Source organism: Hypomesus nipponensis, chromosome 22 (genome assembly GCF_054491055.1).
Source record: "Hypomesus nipponensis isolate SF chromosome 22, ASM5449105v1, whole genome shotgun sequence".
In the NCBI taxonomy this organism is placed as follows: domain Eukaryota; kingdom Metazoa; phylum Chordata; class Actinopteri; order Osmeriformes; family Osmeridae; genus Hypomesus; species Hypomesus nipponensis.
The window spans coordinates 19,390,607-19,413,542 of NC_140382.1; the positions used below are offsets into that span (position 1 = coordinate 19,390,607).

At 46.3% G+C, this 22,936-nt stretch overlaps 1 protein-coding gene across 2 annotated transcripts; it reads left to right on the plus strand.

Annotated features, from left to right (window-relative positions):
- The first annotated feature begins 4,242 nt into the window (after positions 1 to 4,242).
- usp38 (ubiquitin specific peptidase 38) lies at positions 4,243 to 21,259 on the plus strand. 2 transcript variants are annotated; one of them, XM_084686736.1, is made up of 11 exons: positions 4,243 to 4,399; positions 5,355 to 6,087; positions 6,192 to 6,327; positions 7,783 to 7,912; positions 14,717 to 14,818; positions 15,114 to 15,272; positions 16,442 to 16,629; positions 16,714 to 16,807; positions 18,333 to 18,439; positions 18,894 to 20,232; positions 21,087 to 21,259. In XM_084686736.1, exons 2-11 carry the CDS (start codon positions 5,406 to 5,408, stop codon positions 21,252 to 21,254), a joined length of 3,105 nt encoding a protein of 1,034 aa, XP_084542862.1. In that variant the 5' UTR covers positions 4,243 to 4,399; positions 5,355 to 5,405; the 3' UTR covers positions 21,255 to 21,259. The 2 variants fall into 2 exon arrangements, with proteins under 2 accessions (XP_084542862.1, XP_084542863.1); XM_084686737.1 differs by lacking the exon at positions 14,717 to 14,818.
- Positions 21,260 to 22,936: the final 1,677 nt, after the last annotated feature.

Here is a 22,936-nt window from a genome sequence, read left to right on the forward strand (position 1 = left end):
TGGTCTGGTAGAGGTTAGGGTAGGGTCGAGGTTAGGGTAGAGTAGAGTGGAACAGGGTAGGGTCGAAGTTAGGGTTAGGTTAGATAAACCAACTAATTCCAACCATTAGTCTTGAACCCATGGTTTTTGTTGGAGCAAGATGGTAACATTTAATTTAGTTAAAAAATGAAAAGTACATTAAAATGACTGCCATGCTGGAAAATAACATGTCATGTACCAGCTGTATGTGTGTAAGTGTGTGTGGGTGTGTGTGTGGGGGGGGTATGTACATGTATGTGTGATTGTGTGTGTGTTTCTGAACATTTGGCCTCTAATGAGCATGTTTATCTCACTGCCATCTGCAGGTATGGGGGCTTTGCTTAGAATGTTTATCTGTCCAAAGCCATCATTCTCAGCATACACGCACACACACACACACACACACACACACACACTCACAAACACACACATTCACACACACATATACACACACTCCCAGTGCAGCTACAATGTTTCTAGTCTGTCCTGCTCCGGCCTTGTCCTAACAGTGGCATTGTTCTTGCTGTCATGCTGCAGTTGGCCAGATCAGACTGTGTGTGTGTGTGTGTGTGTGTGTGTGTGTGTGACTGAATGTGAGAGTGTGTGTGAGTTTGTGAATGTATGTAAGTGTGTGTGAGTGAGTGTGTACATTTATTTGTGTGATTGGGGGTGTCTGTGTGTAAGTGTGGGTGGATAAGTGTTTCACAAGGACCTGATGGGTGAGAGAAAGACCCTAACCCAGACTGGCCAGCACCCTGACCCAGACTGGCCAGCAACCTAACCCAGCACCCTAACCCAGCACCCTAACCCAGACTGGCCAGCACCCTAACCCAGACTGGCCAGCACCCTAACTCAGCACCAGGAACTGTCTTGAATGAAACATCTCACACACACAAAACACATTGAGGTTTCTGACTACTCAAGGTCACATATTCTTCTTCCTGCACTCAACCAGACTAGTCCCAACCCAGACCCAAACCCTCAAGACCCAGACCAGACCCAGAAAACAGAGAGAGAGAGAGAAAGAGAGAGCGACAGAGAGAGAGAGAGAGAGAGATCACTCATCTCTAAGGGTGCAGCCTCCTGGACAGATTAGAACTTTATTGAGAAAATTCCAGGTCAGCTTACTGACGCACAGCCAGCCGGCTCCAACCCACGATTACTGAACACGGGTCCTCCAACATCCAACACACACACACACACCACAAAAACACACAAACCAAACACACACACCACACACACACAGCAGGGCTTGAAATTAACTTTTTTACTTGGTGGCACTGGTGCTCCCAACTTTCAAAAGTTAGGAGCACCACCAAATATTAAGGAGCACCAAAACAAAAACATGTATGTGTAGATTTACAGGGCTTTCAAGTTTTATCTAAAGATTGTCGTGAGATAAACCTGCCATTGTTTGGGGGTGGTTGTTGTTTCTGGCTGTTTAACTTCAGCAGAAACACTTAACCCTAACCCTAACCTCCCTATGCCTGCGCCTCAGCCATACATTTTTGCAGGACAAGTTAACCCTTACTTCTCAGAGTGAGAAATACAAGGTGATGCGTGAGAGCATGAGAAATGGTTGAAATACGTTAGTGTCATGGCGAATATGTGAGACTTGTGAGCCCTGGATTTATTTTGTGCGCTAGTTAGCTCCTTGTCCCGTGACAACTAGGGGTGTGGTAGAGCTGGGGAGATGACGACCTCTGGTGGTGACCAGGGGAAGTTCAAGTGGTGCAGGTGAAGTGTAGCCTGGCTGCCAGCCCAACTTCTCCCCGCCCACAAAAAAATTTGGTCGGGAAGTTGAGTCTGGAGGGTCTCGTATTGGGGTACAACTACAGAAAACCAGAATCTGGGCGTACCAATGAAATTGCCAGGACGGGCTTCATACGATGATGGACAGATGATCAACAGTAACGTAATCACCCACGTCACAAAAGAGCGCTTAAGTTGAATTTGTTTTGAACAAACAACATATTACGTTGCTCTGATTGGTTGTAGGTCTATCCAATTGAGCGAAGAGGCATTTGTTTTCCAGGCTCGTTTGAAACACGCCCTGTAGTCAAAGCGCAACGTAGAGTTCTCAGACTCATATTCTGACTAGAATTATGAGTATGACAACGTCAGGCTAGCTGAAGTGGAGAGAACGCTACAAACACATTTAGACAAAAACTTGTTGATCATGTTATCAGAGATGGCAATTTACCCACATCCGTCACTCAAGTATAAGTACAGATACTCATTTTCACTCAAAACTGGTAAAGGTTGAAGTACTGACACTTTAACTCAGGGTTAAAGTGAATAAGTGTGGGCTCTGACATAGACTTAAGTAAAAAGTAGTGTAAGGCTAGTTGTCAACCTGCTTGACAGGGTCTCAACTTGATGGCTCGCACACCACATTGTGTAATTTTACTGTAGCATTGCTAGTCATATGTTGATAAGGGTCAAGAAGTGGTCTGATTGGTTGTCCTTGTTTATAAAGGGAAATGTGAAGCATTGTTCTGTGGATTCTTCCTTACTTTGACCATTCTTGCTCTGATTTAACCCATAGAGTCAAATAACTGTAATAAATTCTAATTGGTATTGGCATTATTTGGTTCATGCTAATACATTGTTCAGTTTCCCATCTTCCTTTAAACCATAGGGGAATTAGTTTTGGTTGTTAGGTCAATATTTAACCCCCTACAGTAGCCATTACTTCTACCTGTTTTTAGGGTCACACTGGTAACTGGACCTCACATCATATTAATACATTCATACAAAAAGACACTATAGACTGTAGACATTTGCCAGGAATCCATGCAAACATCTCTCTCATATATGGCCAGGGGTGATCTCTATTCTCAGTCATGTCCACATCGCTAACTCCCTCTGTCTCATCCATAACATACTTTTTTTCACACACAGTGAAAAGAGAGGAGAGAGGAGGAGAGAGGAGAACAGAGAAGCCTAAATCAGAGGAGATTAGAGCAGAGCACAATAAAGTACAGTATAGTACAGAAGATTCTTCGTCAATGATGCAAACCTTAATTTGGAAACATTTTGGGGAAAATATTTGTTCAAAATGTTCAACCTTCAAAACCTCTTTTTGAAACCAACAAAAAAAAAAAAACATTTTCAACCTTTCAAACCAGGGACTCTTTAAGCCTGACCCCTGTGACTCAGTACCCCTAACCAGAAGTAGAAACCCAAGTTTTGGGTCTAAGACAGACGGATACACACTTAACATTCACATGATGACACAGGTATCACTCGCCAGTCATGAGTTTAATCATTTAAATATACATAGACTTTCTCCCATATTAAATACCCCAGCTTCCACCCTCCTCCTCCTGCCTCCCTCCATACACTGCTTCAGCTCTGCGTCCCCCTCTCCACAGAGGGGACGTATCCAGCTGAAACCACAGGTGCAGTATATGACCATTTGCGAACAACAATTTAAATACAGCTTTGTTCCTGTATCTTTGCTGCCCCCACAGTTTTGAACAGAATGAGAACATGTAACAACATGTTCCTCTGTCTGGCTACACAAACAAATGGTTTCTTCTGTTGTTAACAACATGGTATAATCCCACGCCCTTGAGTGGTCTGTACCATGATGCTTGAGAAGAGCACGTCTATAGAGGTGTTATTTCCATTTGATAGTACTTGTTATTTCCTTCCATCACAAGTATCCCTCCCTCCAGGAAACATACAACTGTGGTTCTTATTACTGATGGATTTATTCCTTTTTGTGAATGAAACACATCGTTGAACTGTTCAAATACATCACAATATATAGAATTTGCATATGTTATCATATTAATTTACAAACATACAATGTACCATAACTACAAGCAGTGGCGGTCCTAGCACATTTGGTAGAGGCTTCTTTTTACTTGAGTATTTCAGGGCGCACACTTCTTTAACTTGAGTGAAAAAGTTTAGTCAGTACTTTCAGTTTTTTTTATATGAGAATCTGTACTTCTACTTGAGTGAAGGATGTGTGTACTTTTGCCATTTTTGATTACAAGGTGGAATGTAAACTAAAATCGATCAAATAGAAACATAATTAAAACACAAAACTATTTTAACACTGGTTATACCATGGAAATGTTCCAAGCTAAGGTTAGGTACTGTTAAAAATATAAACATTGTAGCCATATAATATTCAACTTAGGAACGACGAATCGGTAGTAGGACAGAGTTGCACGCAGGCAATGACAAGACGAAAATCCCAGCGCAAAGGGTCTTTCTATCTCCGCTGGTTCATTGGAATGACGTTTCTTATGTTTTAAATCAGCTGATTCTCTTCACAAGTCGGATCAAAAAATAACTGCCGAATCTGTCAACGTATTTTGACGGTTCGAAAAAGAATAATTTGACACTGTCATGATTTATCGAGGTAAGTTATTGTAAAAGCTAGCTGTTTTGTTTTTGAGAAGTAGCTAGCTAGCTGAACAGCTGTATTTCTGCTAAGTCAGTGACATCCCCGGCCTGCTTTGTTTCCATTCCACAAGCTAGCTAGCATTAGCCTTGATAGCTCTACAGCTTCAATACTCAGCATAGGCAGAAGCTAACGTTAGCTTGCTAACATTCACAAGTTACCCATGTTATTGATAGCGGGGAGATTTGACAACAAGGTTTCCACCTTGTTTTGAATGCTAGTGTGCTAGCTATTACAATACAGTAGAACATTCTCGTCACAGTCAAAGCAGAAAGACTAGGAAGCCGGCGATAGTGAATTGAATACTTTCAATTTTTGGGGGGATAATAATTTTTTACAAGTAAGTTTGTTTACAAAATGATTGTTGATTATGAACGGTGTCATAATTACATAATTACATCTACATAAGCTAAGCCTTGGAAAATGTAGCTAACGTTAGCCACATGTTGCTAACGTCAGCTAATATTCATTGTGCAACAGTAGTGTTGCCTCTGCTTGCACACTATGCATATCTCATCGAAAAGAAAACGAATATGCCGGAGACCACATCTGCTGACTCGCTAGCTATGTCTTGTCACTTCAAAAGCAAGCTGTTTAACTTATCTCTCTCTCTCTCTCTCTCTCTCTCTCTCTCTCTCTCTCTCTCTCTCTCTCTCTTTCTCTCTCCTTAGCTATCTATTGATGGTGTTCACCTTAGATAATTATGAAAGTGATATCGATAACGTCACTTTATATTGATCTATTGAAGGATCTAATAAAGGAACCATCATTCCTTTAACTGTTAACCTTGTTAAAAGGTTTGGATAGTTCTCTAGCTATTGTTTTATCTCCTGATTACCAGATCCATGATACTCTGTCAGCATGCAATGTCACTAAATACCTATTTTCCAACCTGCGTCTTTCTCCTCCTTAGGGCTGTATTTGCATCCAAACAACTTCACCTCTGCTCTGTAGTCCTACCTCCATGGACAAGATTCTGGAGGCCCTGGTGGGCTCCTCCCACTCGGTGCCGGTGAAGAAGGCCATCGTGAAGAAGGTGGTGGAGGCGGCAGAGAAGGAGGCCACAGAGGAGCAGTGCCAGGCGCTGTACAGCCTCACCGCTCGCCTCATCCTCCTGGGAGAGGACACCTTCCAGAAGCAGGTGGGCTTCCAGGTCCTGGAGGCCTACGGCCGCTACCACCGGCCTGCATTCGAGCGCTTCTTCACCCGAGACTTCATCCTGGGGCTCCTTCAGCAGGGCTACGGGCCCCTGGACCGCAAGGACCCATCCCTGGTGGACTACATCCACTGCTGCCTGCGCCTGCTCATCAGCTGCCCCTCAGTGCTGGAGATCTTCCGCCTGCTGCAGACGGAGGTGCTCAGGATGGTGTGTGAGAGGCCCAACCCCGCCCTCTGCGCCCGGCTGGCCACGCTGCTGTCAGACTTCGGCCAGTGCGTCCCCAGGGACAAGGCGGCCATTTTGTTCTGCCAGCAGCTGGTGAGGACCATCGGCTACTTCCACTGCCCGGCCAATCAGGAGCAGGAGCTGAGAGAGTACGTGGGTCAGGTGACCAAGGTGGGGACGCTGCTGCAGAACATCTGGAAGGCGGAGCCTACAATGCTGCTGCCCTCACTGCAGGAAGTGTTCTCCATCATCTCCACCACAGGTGAGGCCCTCGGGTGTTCTCCATCATCCCCTAGTGGAGCTGCAGGTGGACTACCACATCATAGTGTAGATGTCTCATGTCTAGGTGTCTCTCCCTGCCTGTAGACCCATCCTTCGAGCCGTCCATTGCCCTGGCCAGCCTGGTGCAGCACATCCCTCTGCAGATGATCACCGTGCTCATCAAGAGCCTCTCCACTGACCAGAACGTCAGGGACGCCAGCATGACCAAGGCCCTCTGCAGGTGTCTGTCTGCCTCTCTGTCTGCCTCTCTGTCTGCCTCTCTGTCTGCCTCTCTGTCTGCCTCTCTGTCTGCCTCTCTGTCTGCCTCTCTGTCTGCCTCTCTGTCTGCCTCTCCTGTCTGCCTCTCCTGTCTGCCTCTCCTGTCTGCCTCTCCTGTCTGCCTCTCCTGTCTGCCTCTCTGTCTGCCTCTCTGTCTGCCTCTCTGTCTGCCTCTCTGTCTGCCTCTCTGTCTGCCTCTCTGTCTGCCTCTCTGTCTGCCTCTCTGTCTGCCTCTCTGTCTGCCTCTCTGTCTGCCTCTCTGTCTGCCTCTCTGTCTGCCTCTCTGTCTGCCTCTCTGTCTGCCTCTCTGTCTGCCTCTCTGTCTGCCTCTCTGTCTGCCTCTCTGTCTGCCTCTCTGTCTGCCTCTCTGTCTGCCTCTGTGCCTGTCTGCCTCTGTGCCTGTCTGCCTCTGTGCCTGTCTGCCTCTCTGTCTGCCTCTGTGCCTGTCTTCCTCTCTGTCTTCCTCTCTGTCTTCCTCTCTTTGCCTGTCTCTATCTGCCTGTCTGTCTCTTCGCCTGTCTGTCTTCCCTGTCTCTCTCTCTCTCTCTCTCTGTCTCTCTGTCTGTCTGTCTGTGTCAGGCACGCAGATTCCTCACATTTTTAGGGGAAACTCACCTTTTTGAAACCGAAATGGGTAACCTACGTGATCCGTGTAGATCCGATGAGAAAATATTAGGGGGGAGGGGGGGGGGGTTGTGGTCAACAGAACATTGTACCCGTGCTTTGCAACTTTACAACTGGCTCTGGAACCAATTATCACTCCTAATGCCTAAACCTCACAGCCAATCAGAGGCAGAGTGGGGAGAGGTTTACAGACCCATCTTACATCATTCTAGTAGAAACCATTTTAATACAATATTAACAATTATTTGATGTGTGTTAGCTTTACAGTAAGTGATGCTTTTGACTTTAAAATAAAATATAGTATATATAAAATAAAGTAGTTCAACACAGGTAATCCCGTTTGTTTAATTGTTTTTTTTATGATGTATGCTATACAAAAAACTGTCTTTATGGTTAAAAGAACATTGTGTACAAGAGCACAGATTCTCTTGCGTTCTGCAGAGAAGGGAGACTGGCGTTGGTCACAGTTTGGAATTGAAAGGAGAAAACAGGACAACGGTGGATATCGCTTTTTTTATGACAACGTAGTTAAGGGGGCAAGCGTGTGTTGCTTAGGCGGCCGCCTTAACTGGAAAGTGCTGCGGGAAACCCTGATTGAGCCTCTTAATTTTTCTCTCAAAGTGCACCAGATTGATGCTTTTAACTTTAACATTTATAAATCTGTCTGTCTGCCTGCCTGTGTCAATATGTGTGTTTTGTCTGTCCGCTTGCCTCTCTGTGGCTGAAACCAAACAATCATCCTTCAGTAAATAAATCAACCAACACTAAACTATCCTTCCTGGTGTGTGTGCAGGATGATAGACTGGTTGTCGTGGCCACTGGCACACCATGTGGACACCTGGGTGATCGCCCTGCTGAAGGGGCTGGCCTCCGTGCAGAAGTTCACCATCCTCATAGACGTCACCTTGCTGAAGATAGAGCTGGTAAACAACACACCACACACCTCTGTTGATGTGGACTGGGCCTGGTAGCTGAGATGTTACTTTACACTGTGTCTGGTAGCTGAGATGTTACTTTACACTGTGTCTGGTAGCTGAGATGTTACTTTACACTGTGTCTGGTAGCTGAGATGTTACTTTACACTGTGTCTGGTAGCTGAGATGTTACTTTACACTGTGTCTGGTAGCTGAGATGTTACTGGTAGCTTTGTCTGGTAGCTGAGATGTTACTTGTAGCTGTGTCTGGTAGCTGTGTCTGGTAGCTGAGATGGTACTTTACACTGTGTCTGGTAGCTGAGATGTTACTGGTAGCTGTGTCTGGTAGCTGAGATGGTACTTTACACTGTGTCTGGTAGCTGAGATGGTACTTTACACTGTGTCTGGTAGCTGAGATGGTACTGGTAGCTGTGTCTGGTAGCTGAGATGGTACTGGTAGCTGTGTCTGGTAGCTGAGATGGTACTTTACACTGTGTCTGGTAGGGATGGGCATTTTAAATTGTCTTAATCAATCGTCGGGAGAATTAACAATCGATTTTCGATTAATTATTAACATTTTTATATTAAAATTCACTATTTATAGGCTATATTAAATTGCAGTGAAAAAAAAAAAAACACAACGTGTTTCCGCATTGAGATCTGTATTACAAAAAGAAGAACTATTTCTGTAACTCCTAGAAGCGGAGCCGACAGCTAGAAGCCGGTGCTCAAACACAACTGACCCTAGTTTTTTTCCGGCTAGTTAACAAAGCTTCATAAAAACCTTCGCCCTCAACAATACTTAAGGGTAGCATATCCATCTCGATGGACTTGCAGATCAGTTGGGTAATTTTCTCTGCTCGTTGTGCATCGCAGCTCCTCCGTGCTAACACCGAGAGCAGGATGCACCGCCACTAACCAGGGTCGGATGTACGTTCTTCATGTGGTACAGCATTTGAGTCGTGGAGGAGTTGTATTTATACTCAGCTTTGCAGTGTTGGCAGAGAACAAAGTAATTTTTAAGTCAGAATGGTCTCACGCTACACTTCGCCGTGACCTCTTCATGTTTTCTTTTGAAATACATGGAAACTCGCCGGTAACTGAGTAGGCTTGTGGCGTTTTTTTCCAAACATTGGCTTTGTTTGGTAAAATGTGTAATTGCTGCCACATAGCATTGCATTCCTTCAAGACACACACTACGCAACGGAACACGCATTAGTTTTATCGATGAACAAATAATGTCATCTACGAAATTCTTAATGATCGATCGTCAATTAATTATGCCTGGTAGCTGGTATGTCTGGTAGCTGAGATGGTACTGGCAGCTGTGTCTGGTAGCTGAAATGCTACTGGTAGCTGAGATGGTACTTTACACTGTGTCTGGTAGCTGAGATGGTTCTTTACACTGTGTCTAGTAGCTGAGATGGTACTTTACTCTGTGTCTGGTAGCTGAGATGTTACTGGTAGCTGTGTCTGGTAGCTGAGATGGTACTTTACACTGTGTGTGGTAGCTGAGATGGTACTTTACACTGTGTCTGGTAGCTGAGATGGTACTTTACACTGTGTGTGGTAGCTGAGATGGTACTTTACACTGTGTCTGGTAGCTGAGATGGTTCTTTACACTGTGTCTAGTAGCTGAGATGGTACTTTACTCTGTGTCTGGTAGCTGAGATGTTACTGGTAGCTGTGTGTGGTAGCTGAGATGGTACTTTACACTGTGTCTGGTAGCTGAGATGGTACTTTACACTGTGTGTGGTAGCTGAGATGGTACTTTACACTGTGTGTGGTAGCTGAGATGGTACTTTACACTGTGTGTGGTAGCTGAGATGGTACTTTACACTGTGTCTGGTAGCTGAGATGGTACTTTACACTGTGTGTGGTAGCTGAGATGGTACTTTACACTGTGTCTGGTAGCTGAGATGGAATGGAATGCATTTATGTTACTTTACACTAGGGGTGGGCGATATGGCCAAAATCTTCTATCACGGTATGAGTAATTTTATATCACGGTTACGGTATATATCACGGTATAGTAATTGTTCTGTAAATTCAATTAAGAAATGGTACAAAGTAACCATAGCGTACTTCATCATCGCACTCGATTATTTATTACGAACAAAAACAACTGCCTCACGAGACAACACTTGAGTTAAAAACAAAAGACTCAAAAAAGTTACGGTATGAGTACGAGTACGAGTGTTACGATTGGCTGATGCCAGTCATGCCATCCGCGTGGTGACCTACTCACAGCTCAATACGGATCCGTAATGCCCTCTGACGAAAATGTAAAAATGAGCGAAAGCGATCAGTCTGAGTTTTACTATCCATATAACTTGGGTTTCGGTGTATCAACCTCGTTAAAGCTTGGTCGATACGTTAAAGCCTCAGTTTGATATATCCCGGCTTGACCTCACTCTCAGTTACTGTAGTAAGTAGTTCAAATCAAATCAAATCAAATCAAATGTATTTGTATAGCCCTTTTTACACGCAAGCATGTCACAGAGGGCTTCACATACGCCCATAGAACTGCCCCTCAACCAACCTAAACCCTCAAGGAAGACAAGGAAAAACTCCCAGAAAAACTCCCAACGGGAGAAAAAATGGAAGAAACCTTGGGAGGAGCAATTCAGAGAGGGATCCCCTCCTCCAGAGACGGTTGGCAAGAGAGAGGAGCAGAACACAAGCTAAACATAGTCATACAGTGTCAATGGGTTTTGAAACACCAAAAATCCATTGTTCGGCTTTATAGACGTTGGATGGGACCTGGAAACTCGCTGTTGGCCGTCATGGAGGCTGGTTTCCGGTTGACGACCTGGTCCAGCGTTGGTAGACCGACGACCAGGCAGGTCCTGACAGCTCAGACCCCCCACACCACAAGGGATGTGTGGGGGGGACAGAGAGGAGAACAGGGATTAGAGAATGCCAGGAGCAGCTAACAGTTTCAGTCGTAATAGAATGAGATCCCCACCGGTCAAGTGTGGACTAGTGCAGCAATTTAACAAAGCTAAGAGGGTATTTGATGCAGCCCCACACACCAAGACAGCGACAGCCCCCCTTGGTTGGAACATGAAATCTGTTCCAGGGGAACAACTCTAAAATAGGTTATATTTATACAAATAAGGATGAAAACAACCAGCCCCCCGTTGTCTCCAACTAGTAAACTATAACAATTAAAATATACAGCAACGGAACTATTACAGTAACAATATACAATAACAGGTTTACTTTATTTGTAACATTTAAATGGGCAGTGTGAACATAAGCTAAAATTACAATTTAAAAGTTACATGTGATACACACATAGGCAAACGCACACCCCAGGTTTACATAGAAAGTACACACATTTAACAATCATAGGATTGACTAAACAGGAACGTTTTTAATCTAGTTTTAAATGTCGAAACAGTATCAGCCTCCCTAATCCCTAGTTAGTCTTCACTAGTCATCCTAGATAAGAATGCTAGCAACGCCACCAGTGTAATTTTACAACAATAATTTTACAGCACGAGACATAACTTGAACAACAAATCGAATTGGTTACCTGCAGAATGGGTCCTCAAATATATAATTAATTAGCATTGGCATGAATGTGGTCTGCTTAGACAAAATACACTCCACATCAAAAATTCCTGTCAGACCAACACAAATGTGCTTCAAGGTCAAATGAAAATAGAAAATCAAATAAAAGTTTGACTACAATTCTAAATATCGCAAGAAAGCGATTTATATGATGGCTTATAAGCCATCATATAAATCTTGCGATTACAATACAACAACCAGACATTTAATTGACACGTGTAATACAAAAATATAGTATTAGAGTATACCGCGGTTGAAACGGTATAGCCAAATGTCTCCCGGTAGACACATTTCTACCGTCGCACGGTATATACCGTCATACCGCCCAGCCCTACTTTACACTGTGTCTGGTAGCTGAGATGTTACTGGTAGCTGTGTCTGGTAGCTGAGATGGTACTTTACACTGTGTCTGGTAGCTGAGATGGTACTTTACACTGTGTCTGGTAGCTGAGATGGTACTGGTAGCTGTGTCTGGTAGCTGAGATGGTACTGGCAGCTGTGTCTGGTAGCTGAGCTGGTACTGGTAGCTGAGATGGTACTTTACACTGTGTGTGGTAGCTGAGATGTTACTTTACACTGTGTCTTGTAGCTGAGAGGTTACTTTACACTGTGTCTGGTAGCTCAGATGTTACTTTACACTGTGTCTAGTAGCTGAGATGTTACTTTACACTGTGTGTTGTAGCTGAGATGGTACTTTACACTGTGTCTGGTAGCTCAGATGTTACTTTACACTGTGTCTAGTAGCTGAGATGTTACTTTACACTGTGTGTGGTAGCTGAGATGGTACTTTACACTGTGTCTTGTAGCTGAGAGGTTACTTTACACTGTGTCTGGTAGCTGAGATGTTACTGTACACTGTGTCTGGTAGCTGAGATGGTACTTTACACTGTGTCTGGTAGCTGAGATGGTACTTTACACTGTGTCTTGTAGCTGAGATGGTACTTTACACTGTGTGTGGTAGCTCAGATGTTACTTTACACTGTTACTGGTAGCTGTGTCTGGTAGCTGAGATGGTACTGGTAGCTGTGTATGGTAGCTGAGATGTTACTGGTATCTGTGTCTGGATAGCTGAGATGGTACTTTACATTGTCTGGTAGCTGAGATGGTACTGGTAGTTGAAATGGTACTGGTAGCTGTGTATGGTAGCTGAGATGTTACTGGTATCTGTGTCTGGATAGCTGAGATGGTACTTTACATTGTCTGGTAGCTGAGATGGTACTGGTAGTTGAAATGGTACTGGTAGCTGTGTCTGGATAGCTGAGATGGTACTTTACATTGTCTGGTAGCTGAGATGGTACTGGTAGTTGAAATGGTACTGGTAGTTGAGATGGTACTGGTAGTTGAAATGGTACTGGTAGCTGTGTATGGTAGCTTAGATGTTACTGGTATCTGTGTCTGGATAGCTGAGATGGTACTTTACATTGTCTGGTAGCTGAGATGGTACTTTACATTGTCTGGTAGTTGAGATGGTACTGGTAGTTGAAATGGTACTGGTAGCTGAGATGGTACTGGTAGTTGAAATGGTACTGGTAGCTGAGATGGTACTGGTAGCTGAGATGGTACTGGTAGCTGAGATGGTACTGGTAGTTGAGATGGTACTGGTAGCTGAGATGGTACTGGTAGCTGAGATGGTACTGGTAGTTGAAATGGTACTGGTAGCTGTGTATGGTAGCTTAGATGTTACTGGTATCTGTGTCTGGATAGCTGAGATGGTACTTTACATTGTCTGGTAGCTGAGATGGTACTGGTAGTTGAGATGGTACTGGTAGTTGAAATGGTACTGGTAGCTGAGATGGTACTGGTAGTTGAAATGGTACTGGTAGTTGAAATGGTACTGGTAGCTGAGATGGTACTGGTAGCTGAGATGGTACTGGTAGTTGAGATGGTACTGGTAGCTGAGATGGTACTGGTAGCTGAGATGGTACTGGTAGTTGAAATGGTACTGGTAGTTGAGATGGTACTGGTAGTTGAGATGGTACTGGTAGTTGAAATGGTACTGGTAGCTGAGATGGTACTGGTAGTTGAAATGGTACTGGTAGCTGAGATGGTACTGGTAGTTGAAATGGTACTGGTAGTTGAGATGGTACTGGTAGTTGAAATGGTACTGGTAGCTGAGATGGTACTGGTAGTTGAAATGGTACTGGTAGTTGAAATGGTACTGGTAGCTGAGATGGTACTGGTAGCTGAGATGGTACTGGTAGTTGAGATGGTACTGGTAGCTGAGATGGTACTGGTAGCTGAGATGGTACTGGTAGTTGAAATGGTACTGGTAGCTGAGATGGTACTTTACATTGTCTGGTAGCTGAGATGGTACTGGTAGCTGAGATGGTACTGGTAGCTGAGATGGTACTGGTAGCTGAGATGGTACTGGTAGTTGAAATGGTACTGGTAGTTGAAATGGTACTGGTAGTTGAAATGGTACTGGTAGTTGAGATGGTACTGGTAGCTGAGATGGTACTGGTAGTTGAGATGGTACTGGTAGTTGAGATGGTACTGGTAGCTGAGATGGTACTGGTAGCTGAGATGGTACTGGTAGTTGAAATGGTACTGGTAGTTGAAATGGTACTGGTAGTTGAAATGGTACTGGTAGTTGAAATGGTACTGGTAGTTGAGATGGTACTGGTAGTTGAAATGGTACTGGTAGTTGAGATGGTACTGGTAGTTGAGATGGTACTGGTAGTTGAAATGGTACTGGTAGTTGAGATGGTACTGGTAGTTGAAATGGTACTGGTAGTTGAGATGGTACTGGTAGTTGAGATGGTACTGGTAGTTGAGATGGTACTGGTAGTTGAAATGGTACTGGTAGCTGAGATGGTACTGGTAGTTGAGATGGTACTGGTAGTTGAGATGGTACTGGTAGTTGAAATGGTACTGGTAGCTGAGATGGTACTGGTAGTTGAGATGGTACTGGTAGCTGTGGATAGGTGATACTCAGTGGTGGAGTTGTTGACAGCAGATCAACCCTGCGCCTAACCCTAACCCTAACCCTAACCCTAACCCTAACCCTAACCCTAACCCTAACCCTAACCCTAACCCTAACCCAACCCTGCGCTTGTCACTGTGGATCAGAGTGTCTTCTGAATGAATAAATTACAGCTGTGTAGCTGGACCTGTAAAGAGTTTGTTAGTTGGTGTGTATGTGAGCTTGTTTGTGATGTGTGTGTGTGTGTGTGTGACCCTGTTGTTGTGGTGTGTGTGTGTGTGTGAGCTTGTTGGTGTGTCCTGTGTGTGCAGGTGCTGAACCGGCTGTGGTACCCCATCGTGAGGCAGGGGGCGCTAGAGGTCCTCGCTCACATGCTGCTCAGCTTCCAGCATTCTCCTGAGGCCTTCCACCTGGTACCTTCCTATACACACACCCTAACCCACCTGGTACCTCCTGCACTCACCCCAACCCACCTGGTACCTCCTATACACACACCCTAACCCACTTGGTACCTCCTTCACATATCCTAACCCACTTGGAACCCGTTGCACACAAACCCTAACCCACCTGGTACCTCCTGCACACAAACCCTAACCCACCTGCTACCTCCTGCACTCACCCTAACCCACCTGGTACCTCCTGCACACAAACCCTAACCCACCTGGTACCTCCTACACACACCCCCTAATCCACCTGGTACTCCCCCAGGTGCTTCCTCATGTGCTGCCTCTGGTCCAGTCTCTGAGGAGTGACGGGCTGCCTAGCAGCAGTGCCTTCCTGCTGCAGTTCACTGAGCTGGTCCACTGCATGATGTACCAGTACTCTGGCTTCCCAGACCTCTACGACTGCATCCTGGACGCCATCAAGGTGAGGTCCACACAGGCACAGCTCTTGTTAATATGGAGGCCATCAAGGTGAAGTCACAAGGAAGTAATAAACACAGTAGCTAAGGGTTAACAACCTGAGTGTAGGATTGAGAGAGCAGTAGCTAAGGGTTAACAACCTGAGTGTAGGATTGAGAGAGCAGTAGCTAAGGGTTAACAACCTGAGTGTAGGTTTAAGAGAGCAGTAGCTAAGGGTTAACCTGAGTGTAGGGTTAAGAGAGCAGTAGCTAAGGGTTAACAACCTGAGTGTAGGTTTAAGAGAGCAGTAGCTAAGGGTTAACCTGAGTGTAGGATTGAGAGAGCAGTAGCTAAGGGTTAACCTGAGTGTAGGGTTAAGAGAGCAGTAGCTAAGGGTTAACAACCTGAGTGTAGGTTTAAGAGAGCAGTAGCTAAGGGTTAACCTGAGTGTAGGATTGAGAGAGCAGTAGCTAAGGGTTAACCTGAGTGTAGGCTTAAGAGAGCAGTAGCTAAGGGTTAACAACCTGAATGTAGGGTTAAGAGAGCAGTAGCTAAGGGTTAACAACCTGAATGTAGGGTTAAGAGAGCTGTAGCTGAGGGTTAACAACCTAAGTGTAGGCTTAAGAGAGCAGTAGCTAAGGGTTAACCTGAGTGTAGGCTTAAGAGAGCAGTAGCTAAGGGTTAACCTGAGTGTAGGCTTAAGAGAGCAGTAGCTAAGGGTTAACCTGAGTGTAGGGTTAAGAGAGCAGTAGCTAAGGGTTAACAACCTGAGTGTTGGGTTAAGAGAGCAGTAGCTAAGGGTCAACCTGAGTGTAGGCTTAAGAGAGCAGTAGCTAAGGGTTAACAACCTGAGTGTAGGGTTAAGAAAGCAGTAGCTAAGGATTAACAACCTGTTCTGGTTGTTAAACTTCTCCGGAAGTTCTAGACCTGGGCTATTTTTTCACGGAAATATGTATCACTGTCGTGTGCATATAAGCGTAAGCAAGCGTTTTGTAACAATTACAACTTGTCGCACCATAACGATTTGCACAAATGCTCTCAAATATATTTTGAGGTTGCACAGATATAATTTCAAGAGCATATTAGACCAAAATGGTCACAATTTCGAGCCCAGCAGTTAATGGTGTGTGTCTGCTGTGTGTGTGTGGTGCCTGTGCTGTATGTGTGTGTGGTGCTTGTGCTGTGTGTCTCCAGGACCTGCCCAGGCCCAGTGAGGAGCAGATGAAGCTGGTTCTTGACCAGGCAGCCTGGACGTCTCAGCCCAGCTCATCTGGAGTGGTGCAGCTGGCAGGGCGCTCTGAGACTGGACACACCGGCCTGGTTAACCTGGGCAACACCTGCTACATGAACAGCATCATCCAGACCTTGTTCATGGCCACAGAGTCAGTCACACATACACACACACTCTCTCACTGCCACACACACACTCTAATGGTCAACCAACCTCACCTCCCTCCATCTCTCAGTTTCAGGAGGCAGGTTCTGTCGCTACGTCTGAACGACGCCCACACACTGATGAAGAAACTACAGCTGCTCTTCGCTTTTCTGGCCCACACTCAGGTCTGCTCCCTCCCTCCACCCTCCATCCCTCCCTCCATCCCTCTCTCCCTCCCTCCCTCCCTCCATCCCTCTCTCCCTCCCTCCCTCCCACTCTCTCTCTCTCTCTCTCCCTCCCTCCCTCCCTCCCTCCCACTCTCTTTCCCTCCCTCCCTCCCCCCCTCTCTCTCTCTCTCTCTCTCTCTCTCTCTCTCTCTCTCTCTCTCTGTCTATCCATCTATCCATCTATCCATCCATCCATCCATCCATCCCACTCTCCCTGCACCCCCCCAGGGCTCCAGACTAACCTTTTTTACCAGGAGCACAGTAGCCCCTGATTGAAAATTTTAGGAGCGCAAGAGGAGAATTTAGGGGCACACCTTATATTGACCTGCAATGCATTTATTAATGTAACTAGAGATGGTACAATTCAGTGGCAATTTTCGACCCTTTTTTAGGAGTGCTCAAGCACCCTTAAATTTAATCTCACCACCCCTAAAAATAATGTTTTTTTTATATTGTTTATTATAAATTGATGCTGGTAGTTCATGAAGAATGTGACATCCTTAGTTATTTAATTCATTCAATATTTTGCATAATAATACATAAATGTATTAATTGTCATCCAGCGAAATTAGGGATTTATATTAGCAAAGGGGTTTATGTCTAGCACTTTTGCAAGGCACTGTATTCATGTCACATTCTCATTGGGGACTGAGCACCCCTAAAGGTCTGATCCTAGAATCGCCCCTGGTACAATTTCTGGGGAAATTGTGTGGTGTGCCTGCGTCGGATGCAGATGGGTCCGTTTTGTACTGTCATTTTTACAACTGACAGTGACACACCATATAAGCTTGAGTTTAAGTACATTATTTAATGTGACATAACGTACTGTATGGAAGTCTTAGCTAAATGACTTAAATGTATGATGCACTTTTCGATCAGTCCTCTGACACAACAAAACGATACTTGCTGAGTATAACAGCGCAACAGCTCAAACACAGGCAGGGATACAGTAGCAACGCTAGTGCTAAATAAGTATTTAGCTAGCTGGTAGGCTCCATGAAGCCATGCAAGTAGGGCTTGTGAAACTGCTCACCAAAAGAACGAAGGGTTACCCACTTGTCTGGCAGATTAAGACATGTTCGTAGGAACCTAGCGAAAAATAGCCTAAACCTTCCAAGACTTTTAGCTAGGTTTATAGCTACCTAACGAAAAATAGCCTCAACTTTTCTAGACTTTTAGCTACGGTACTAATGCTGAGGGCACGCTGATATCGCTGCCTTACTAGAACGTCGTATCTATGCGTCGTGGCTAACGTGTGTTGACATTGTGCAAACCCAACAAATTCCAAATTTGTAGGTCACGCGAGTGCTTGTAAAAAAATGCTCGCACTGTCTCAAAAACTGGGCGCAAAATGCGACCATTTGGTCGCAGTCTGGAGCACTGCCCCCTCTCCCTCCACCCTCCATCCCTCTCTCTTTCCCTCCATCCCTCCACCTCCATCCTCCCTCCCCTCTTTTAAAGGGTGTATGTGTGTGTCCTCCAGAGGGCAGCGTTCTCTCCCAGGAGCTTCCTGGAGGTGTCCCGCCCCCCCTGGTTTAACTCTGGCTCCCAGCAGGACTGTTCTGAGTACCTCCGCTTCCTCCTGGACAGGTAACTGTCTGTCTGTCTGTCTGTCTGTTTGTCTGTCTCTCTCTCCTGGACAGGTACCTGTCTGTTTGTCTGTCTCTCTCCTGGACAGGTACCTGTCTGTCTGTCTGTCTCTCTCTCCTGGACAGGTAACTGTCTGTCTGTCCGTCTGTCTGTCTCTTTCTCCTGGACAGGTACCTGTCTGTCTGTCTTTCTCTCTCTCCTGGACAGGTACCTGTCTGTCTGTCTCTATCTCTCTCTCTCCTAGACAGGTACCTGTCTGTCTCTCTATCTCTCTCCTGGACAGGTACCTGTCTGTCTGTCTCTATATCTCTCTCTCCTAGACAGGTGTCTGTCTGTCTTTCTCTCTGTTTCCTTCTTTCGGTCCTTCCTTCTCTTTAGAACAGCTGTACTAACTCCAACCCATTATAGCCTCCTCCCTCACACCAGTGACACACACCTGTTTCCTGTCACCAAGGTTACACGAGGAGGAGAAAACCCTCCAGGCCCTCCTGCCGGCCAAGCCAGATGTCGTCTCCCCCAACGGTGACCCTGGTGGTGAGGAAGAGGGGGGCAGGGCCACACTAATCGAGCGGATGTTTGGCGGGCGTGTGAGCACAGAGGTGCGCTGTCTGACCTGCCACAGCGTGTCAGAGAACCAGGAGCCCTTCACAGACCTGTCCCTGGCCTTCAGGCCCTCAGACGAGCCCCGCTGCCCAGCCCAGGGGTCCGTTAACGGGGGTGGCGAGGAGAGAGCCGCCTCGCCCGCCCACACTCCTACACCCGCCTTCTCCGCCGGCCAGGTTGGGGCTGCAGCCGGCGAGCAGCCCGCACTGTCTGTCCCCGACCTTGTGAACTACTTCCTGGCCCCGGAGATCCTGGACGAGGACAACGCCTACTTTTGCGAGCGCTGCGGCGCGCTGCGGCGTGCAGAGCGGGGGATGAGGGTGGTTGCGGCGCCCGAGTACCTCATCCTCACGCTGCTCCGCTTCTCTTACGACTCCTCCTGCCACATCCGACGCAAGATCCTGGACAACGTGTCCATCCCTCCTCTCATGAGGCTGCCTGTCCATGCCCCCCTACCCCGACACGCCTCTTCCCCCTCCTCACCTCTGCAGTTGGACTCTCCAGAGAGCAGCGAGAACCTGGCCAAGAAGCTGAAGCCGTCGCGGAGAGAGGAGGAGGAGGAGGGGAGGAGAGAGGTAGAGGAGAGGATAGAGAGGGGAGAGGAGAGGGGAGAGGAGAGGGGAGAGGAGAGGGGAGAGGAGAGGAGAGAGGAGAGGAGAGAGGAAAAGAAAGAGGGAGAGGAGTGGAGAGGGGGAGAAGGAGAGGGGGGAAGAGAGGGAGAGGAGGGAGGGGGTGTCCAGTCCATACCGTATGTCCTCAGCTCAGTGGTGATGCATTCTGGGATGTCGTCGGAAAGCGGTCACTACTACTCCTACGGACGCAACCTCACGGGGGCGGAGCCGCAGATGGCTAATCACTGCTCCCTGGGGGCGGAGCATGCTGACGGGGAAGCAGAGTTGAGCTTAGCCCCACCCAGACAGGAAGTTGGAGTCTTAGGGGCTGGCCACGAGGCCAAGGATTGGCTGCTGTTCAATGACAGCAGAGTGACATTTACGTCGTTCCATTCGGTGCAGAATGTGACGAGTCGTTTTCCCAAGGACACGGCGTACGTGCTGGTGTACCGCCGGCAGCACACCCCGGCCTCGCACGGTAACGGGGGAGGGGCCAACGGCTTGAGGCTGGGGGCGGAGCCACCACTGCAAAAGGAGCTGATGGACGCCATCACCAAGGACAACAAGTTGTACCTGCAGGTGTGTCTCACCTATTGTGACTCTCTATTCTCTCTCTCCCTCCACCTGTAGGTGGGTCTCACCTGTAGTCTCTCCCTCTCTCTCCCTCTCCACCTGCAGGTGTGTCTCACCTGTAGACTCTCAATTCTCTCTCTCCCTCTCCACCTGCAGGTGTGTCTCACCTGTAGTCTCTCTCTATTCACTCTCTCCCTCTACCTGTAGGTGGGTCTCACCTCTATTCACTCTCTCCCTCTACCTGTAGGTGGGTCTCACCTGTAGTTTCTCTCTCCCTCCACCTGTAAGTGGGTCTCACCTCTAGTCACTCTCTCCCTCTACCTGTAGGTGGGTCTCACCTGTAGTTTCTCTCTCCCTCCACCTGTAAGTGGGTCTCACCTGTAGTCTCTCTCTCTCCTTCTGTGTGTGTGTGTGTCTTAGAGGTCTGTCTGATCTATCTGTAAAGCTTGTGTTCATGAGTCAGTCTGCTGTAATGAACTCCTGAGTCATTGAGCGGTGCTGCCATCCCTCCACCAGGGGCGCTCACTAAACTGGGACTGGGACACAGTCAGGTTAAGGTTTATGTGTGTAATCAAGTACACTGGCAGTCTTAGGCCCTGCTCTTGTCAGTTCAATCTAAACCTCTAATTATAATTTCAAACTAGCATAAACACATTGTAATCCTTAATGAGCTACTTTTACACTAACATCCCCCAGCGTCTGCAGTCACGTGTGGACACTGCTCTTGCTTCGGCTGCTGCCTCACCTATGACCTGTGCACTCATTGGCTGACCTCTTGTTTGCGTCCATTAGGAGCAGGAGCTGACCTCTTGTTTGCATCCAATAGGAGCAGGAGCTGACCTCTTGTTTGCGTCCAATAGGAGCAGGAGCTGAGCGCTCGGACCCGGGCCCTCCAGGCGTCCTCGGCATCCTGCTCGTCCCGCCCCCACGGCCCCGATGACAACGACCCCCCTGGCAGCTGTGGGCCCTCGGGGGGAGGAGGGGGAGGGGGAGGAGGCTTCAACACCGTCAGTAGACTGGTGTTCTGAGGGAGGGAGGGAGGGAGGGAATGGGAGGAGGAGAGAGAGGGGAGACAGAGAGAGGGGATGTGAGGAGGAGAGAGAGGGGAGACAGAGAGGGGATGTGAGGAGGAGAGGGGAGACAGAGAGGGGGGGGGATGGAGAGAGAGAGGGGAAGGGAGGAGGAGAGAGAGGGGAGTCAGAGAGAGGGGAGTCAGAGAGAGGGGAGACAGAGGGAGAGAGAGGAGAGAGGAGAGAGGGAGAGGGAGACAGAATGGAGGGATTCTGCCTTTTCTTAGCTGTAATGGTTTCTATCTTTGGGGATAAGAGAACATGTTTTCCAATATGAAACATTTGTATGCAATAAATGTACAGACAACATTGAAAATCTGCTTTCAATAATCATGGAATTTAAACCAGTTTCTGTGAGTACTGTGTACAGTGGCTATTGGTATGAAAATACAATTGTTATTCATCGTTTAATACAAAGATGTTTTCCAAGCTGTTTTCCAAGATGTATTTGCAGGTATGATGATTTGCAGGCTAACATAATATAATTTACGTTTGAGGTTATTCTTGACAACATTGATTCTGATACCATAACTGATTACTAACTGTTAAGTTATTCATTCAGGGAGATTTTTCTTTGTGTAGATTTGATGTGCCTTTTTGATACATAATGCAGATTTTACCAACTGAATTGGACTGGAAGTGTACCTCATTCTTGCTGTACAATGTTCATAGTATAAAATGTTTCTGACATTTTAAACTGTAAAAACATGTTGTTGAAAGTGTCTTTTTTTTGTTTGTTTCTTGTCACAGACCAGCTGCTAACCCTGCTCGCCCTAACCCTGCTAACCCTGCTTACTCTACTAACTTGCTAACCCTGCTTAACCCTGCTAACTCTGCTAACGCTAACAACCCTAACCCTGCTCACCCCTCGCAGGCTAATGCAGGGCAAACTAATGCAGCGCAGGGTAATGTAGCCTAGTGTACTTTGCAAATGGGATGATCTTTTTTTTTTTAACTTGTTTCCGCTTCTGTATTGGAGATTCTGTCTCCCTTCTACTCAATCTAAAAGCATTTGGTCCAATCAATGCCACTCAATAATTCATCCTCGCATCCATTAGAGTTCCAGTTGATTGGTGTGTGGGTTAGGGGTAGGGTTAACTGTTACAATGAGCGTTTGGTAGAGACGCTGTTGCACTGAACAATCACACTGGTATATTAATCTGTGTATCGGGGACACATCAGATTTTATCTGATTTAAATATAATGAAGTTCTGCACACTACAAGACCATGGTTAGGGTTAATCTGAACATTAATTATAGCTCATCCCAGCTTTTAGTTTTCTGATTTTGACACATGCACAGATGATAAATGATGATAAATATCTGAGAGACACAACATGATTATGACTTGGTATGGATTAGGAAGAAGGTGATATTGTAGCACTTATAGAGGCTGAAACTATTTGTAGAGGAAGCCACCACACCAAACATTAATAGTGAATGTCCCTTTGATGATTCATGTCCCACAGTGTCATGTAAAAGTATCAGGGGTTTTAATGCTTTTCTCATAAATGTTTAAGTTGATCACAAATCCATGATTTCTTGAACCAGGCATTTTAATTTGGTTTAAATAAACAAAGTGCCTCTCCCATTCTCTCTCTCTCATTCTCTCTCTCTCTTATTCTCTCTCCCACACCCTG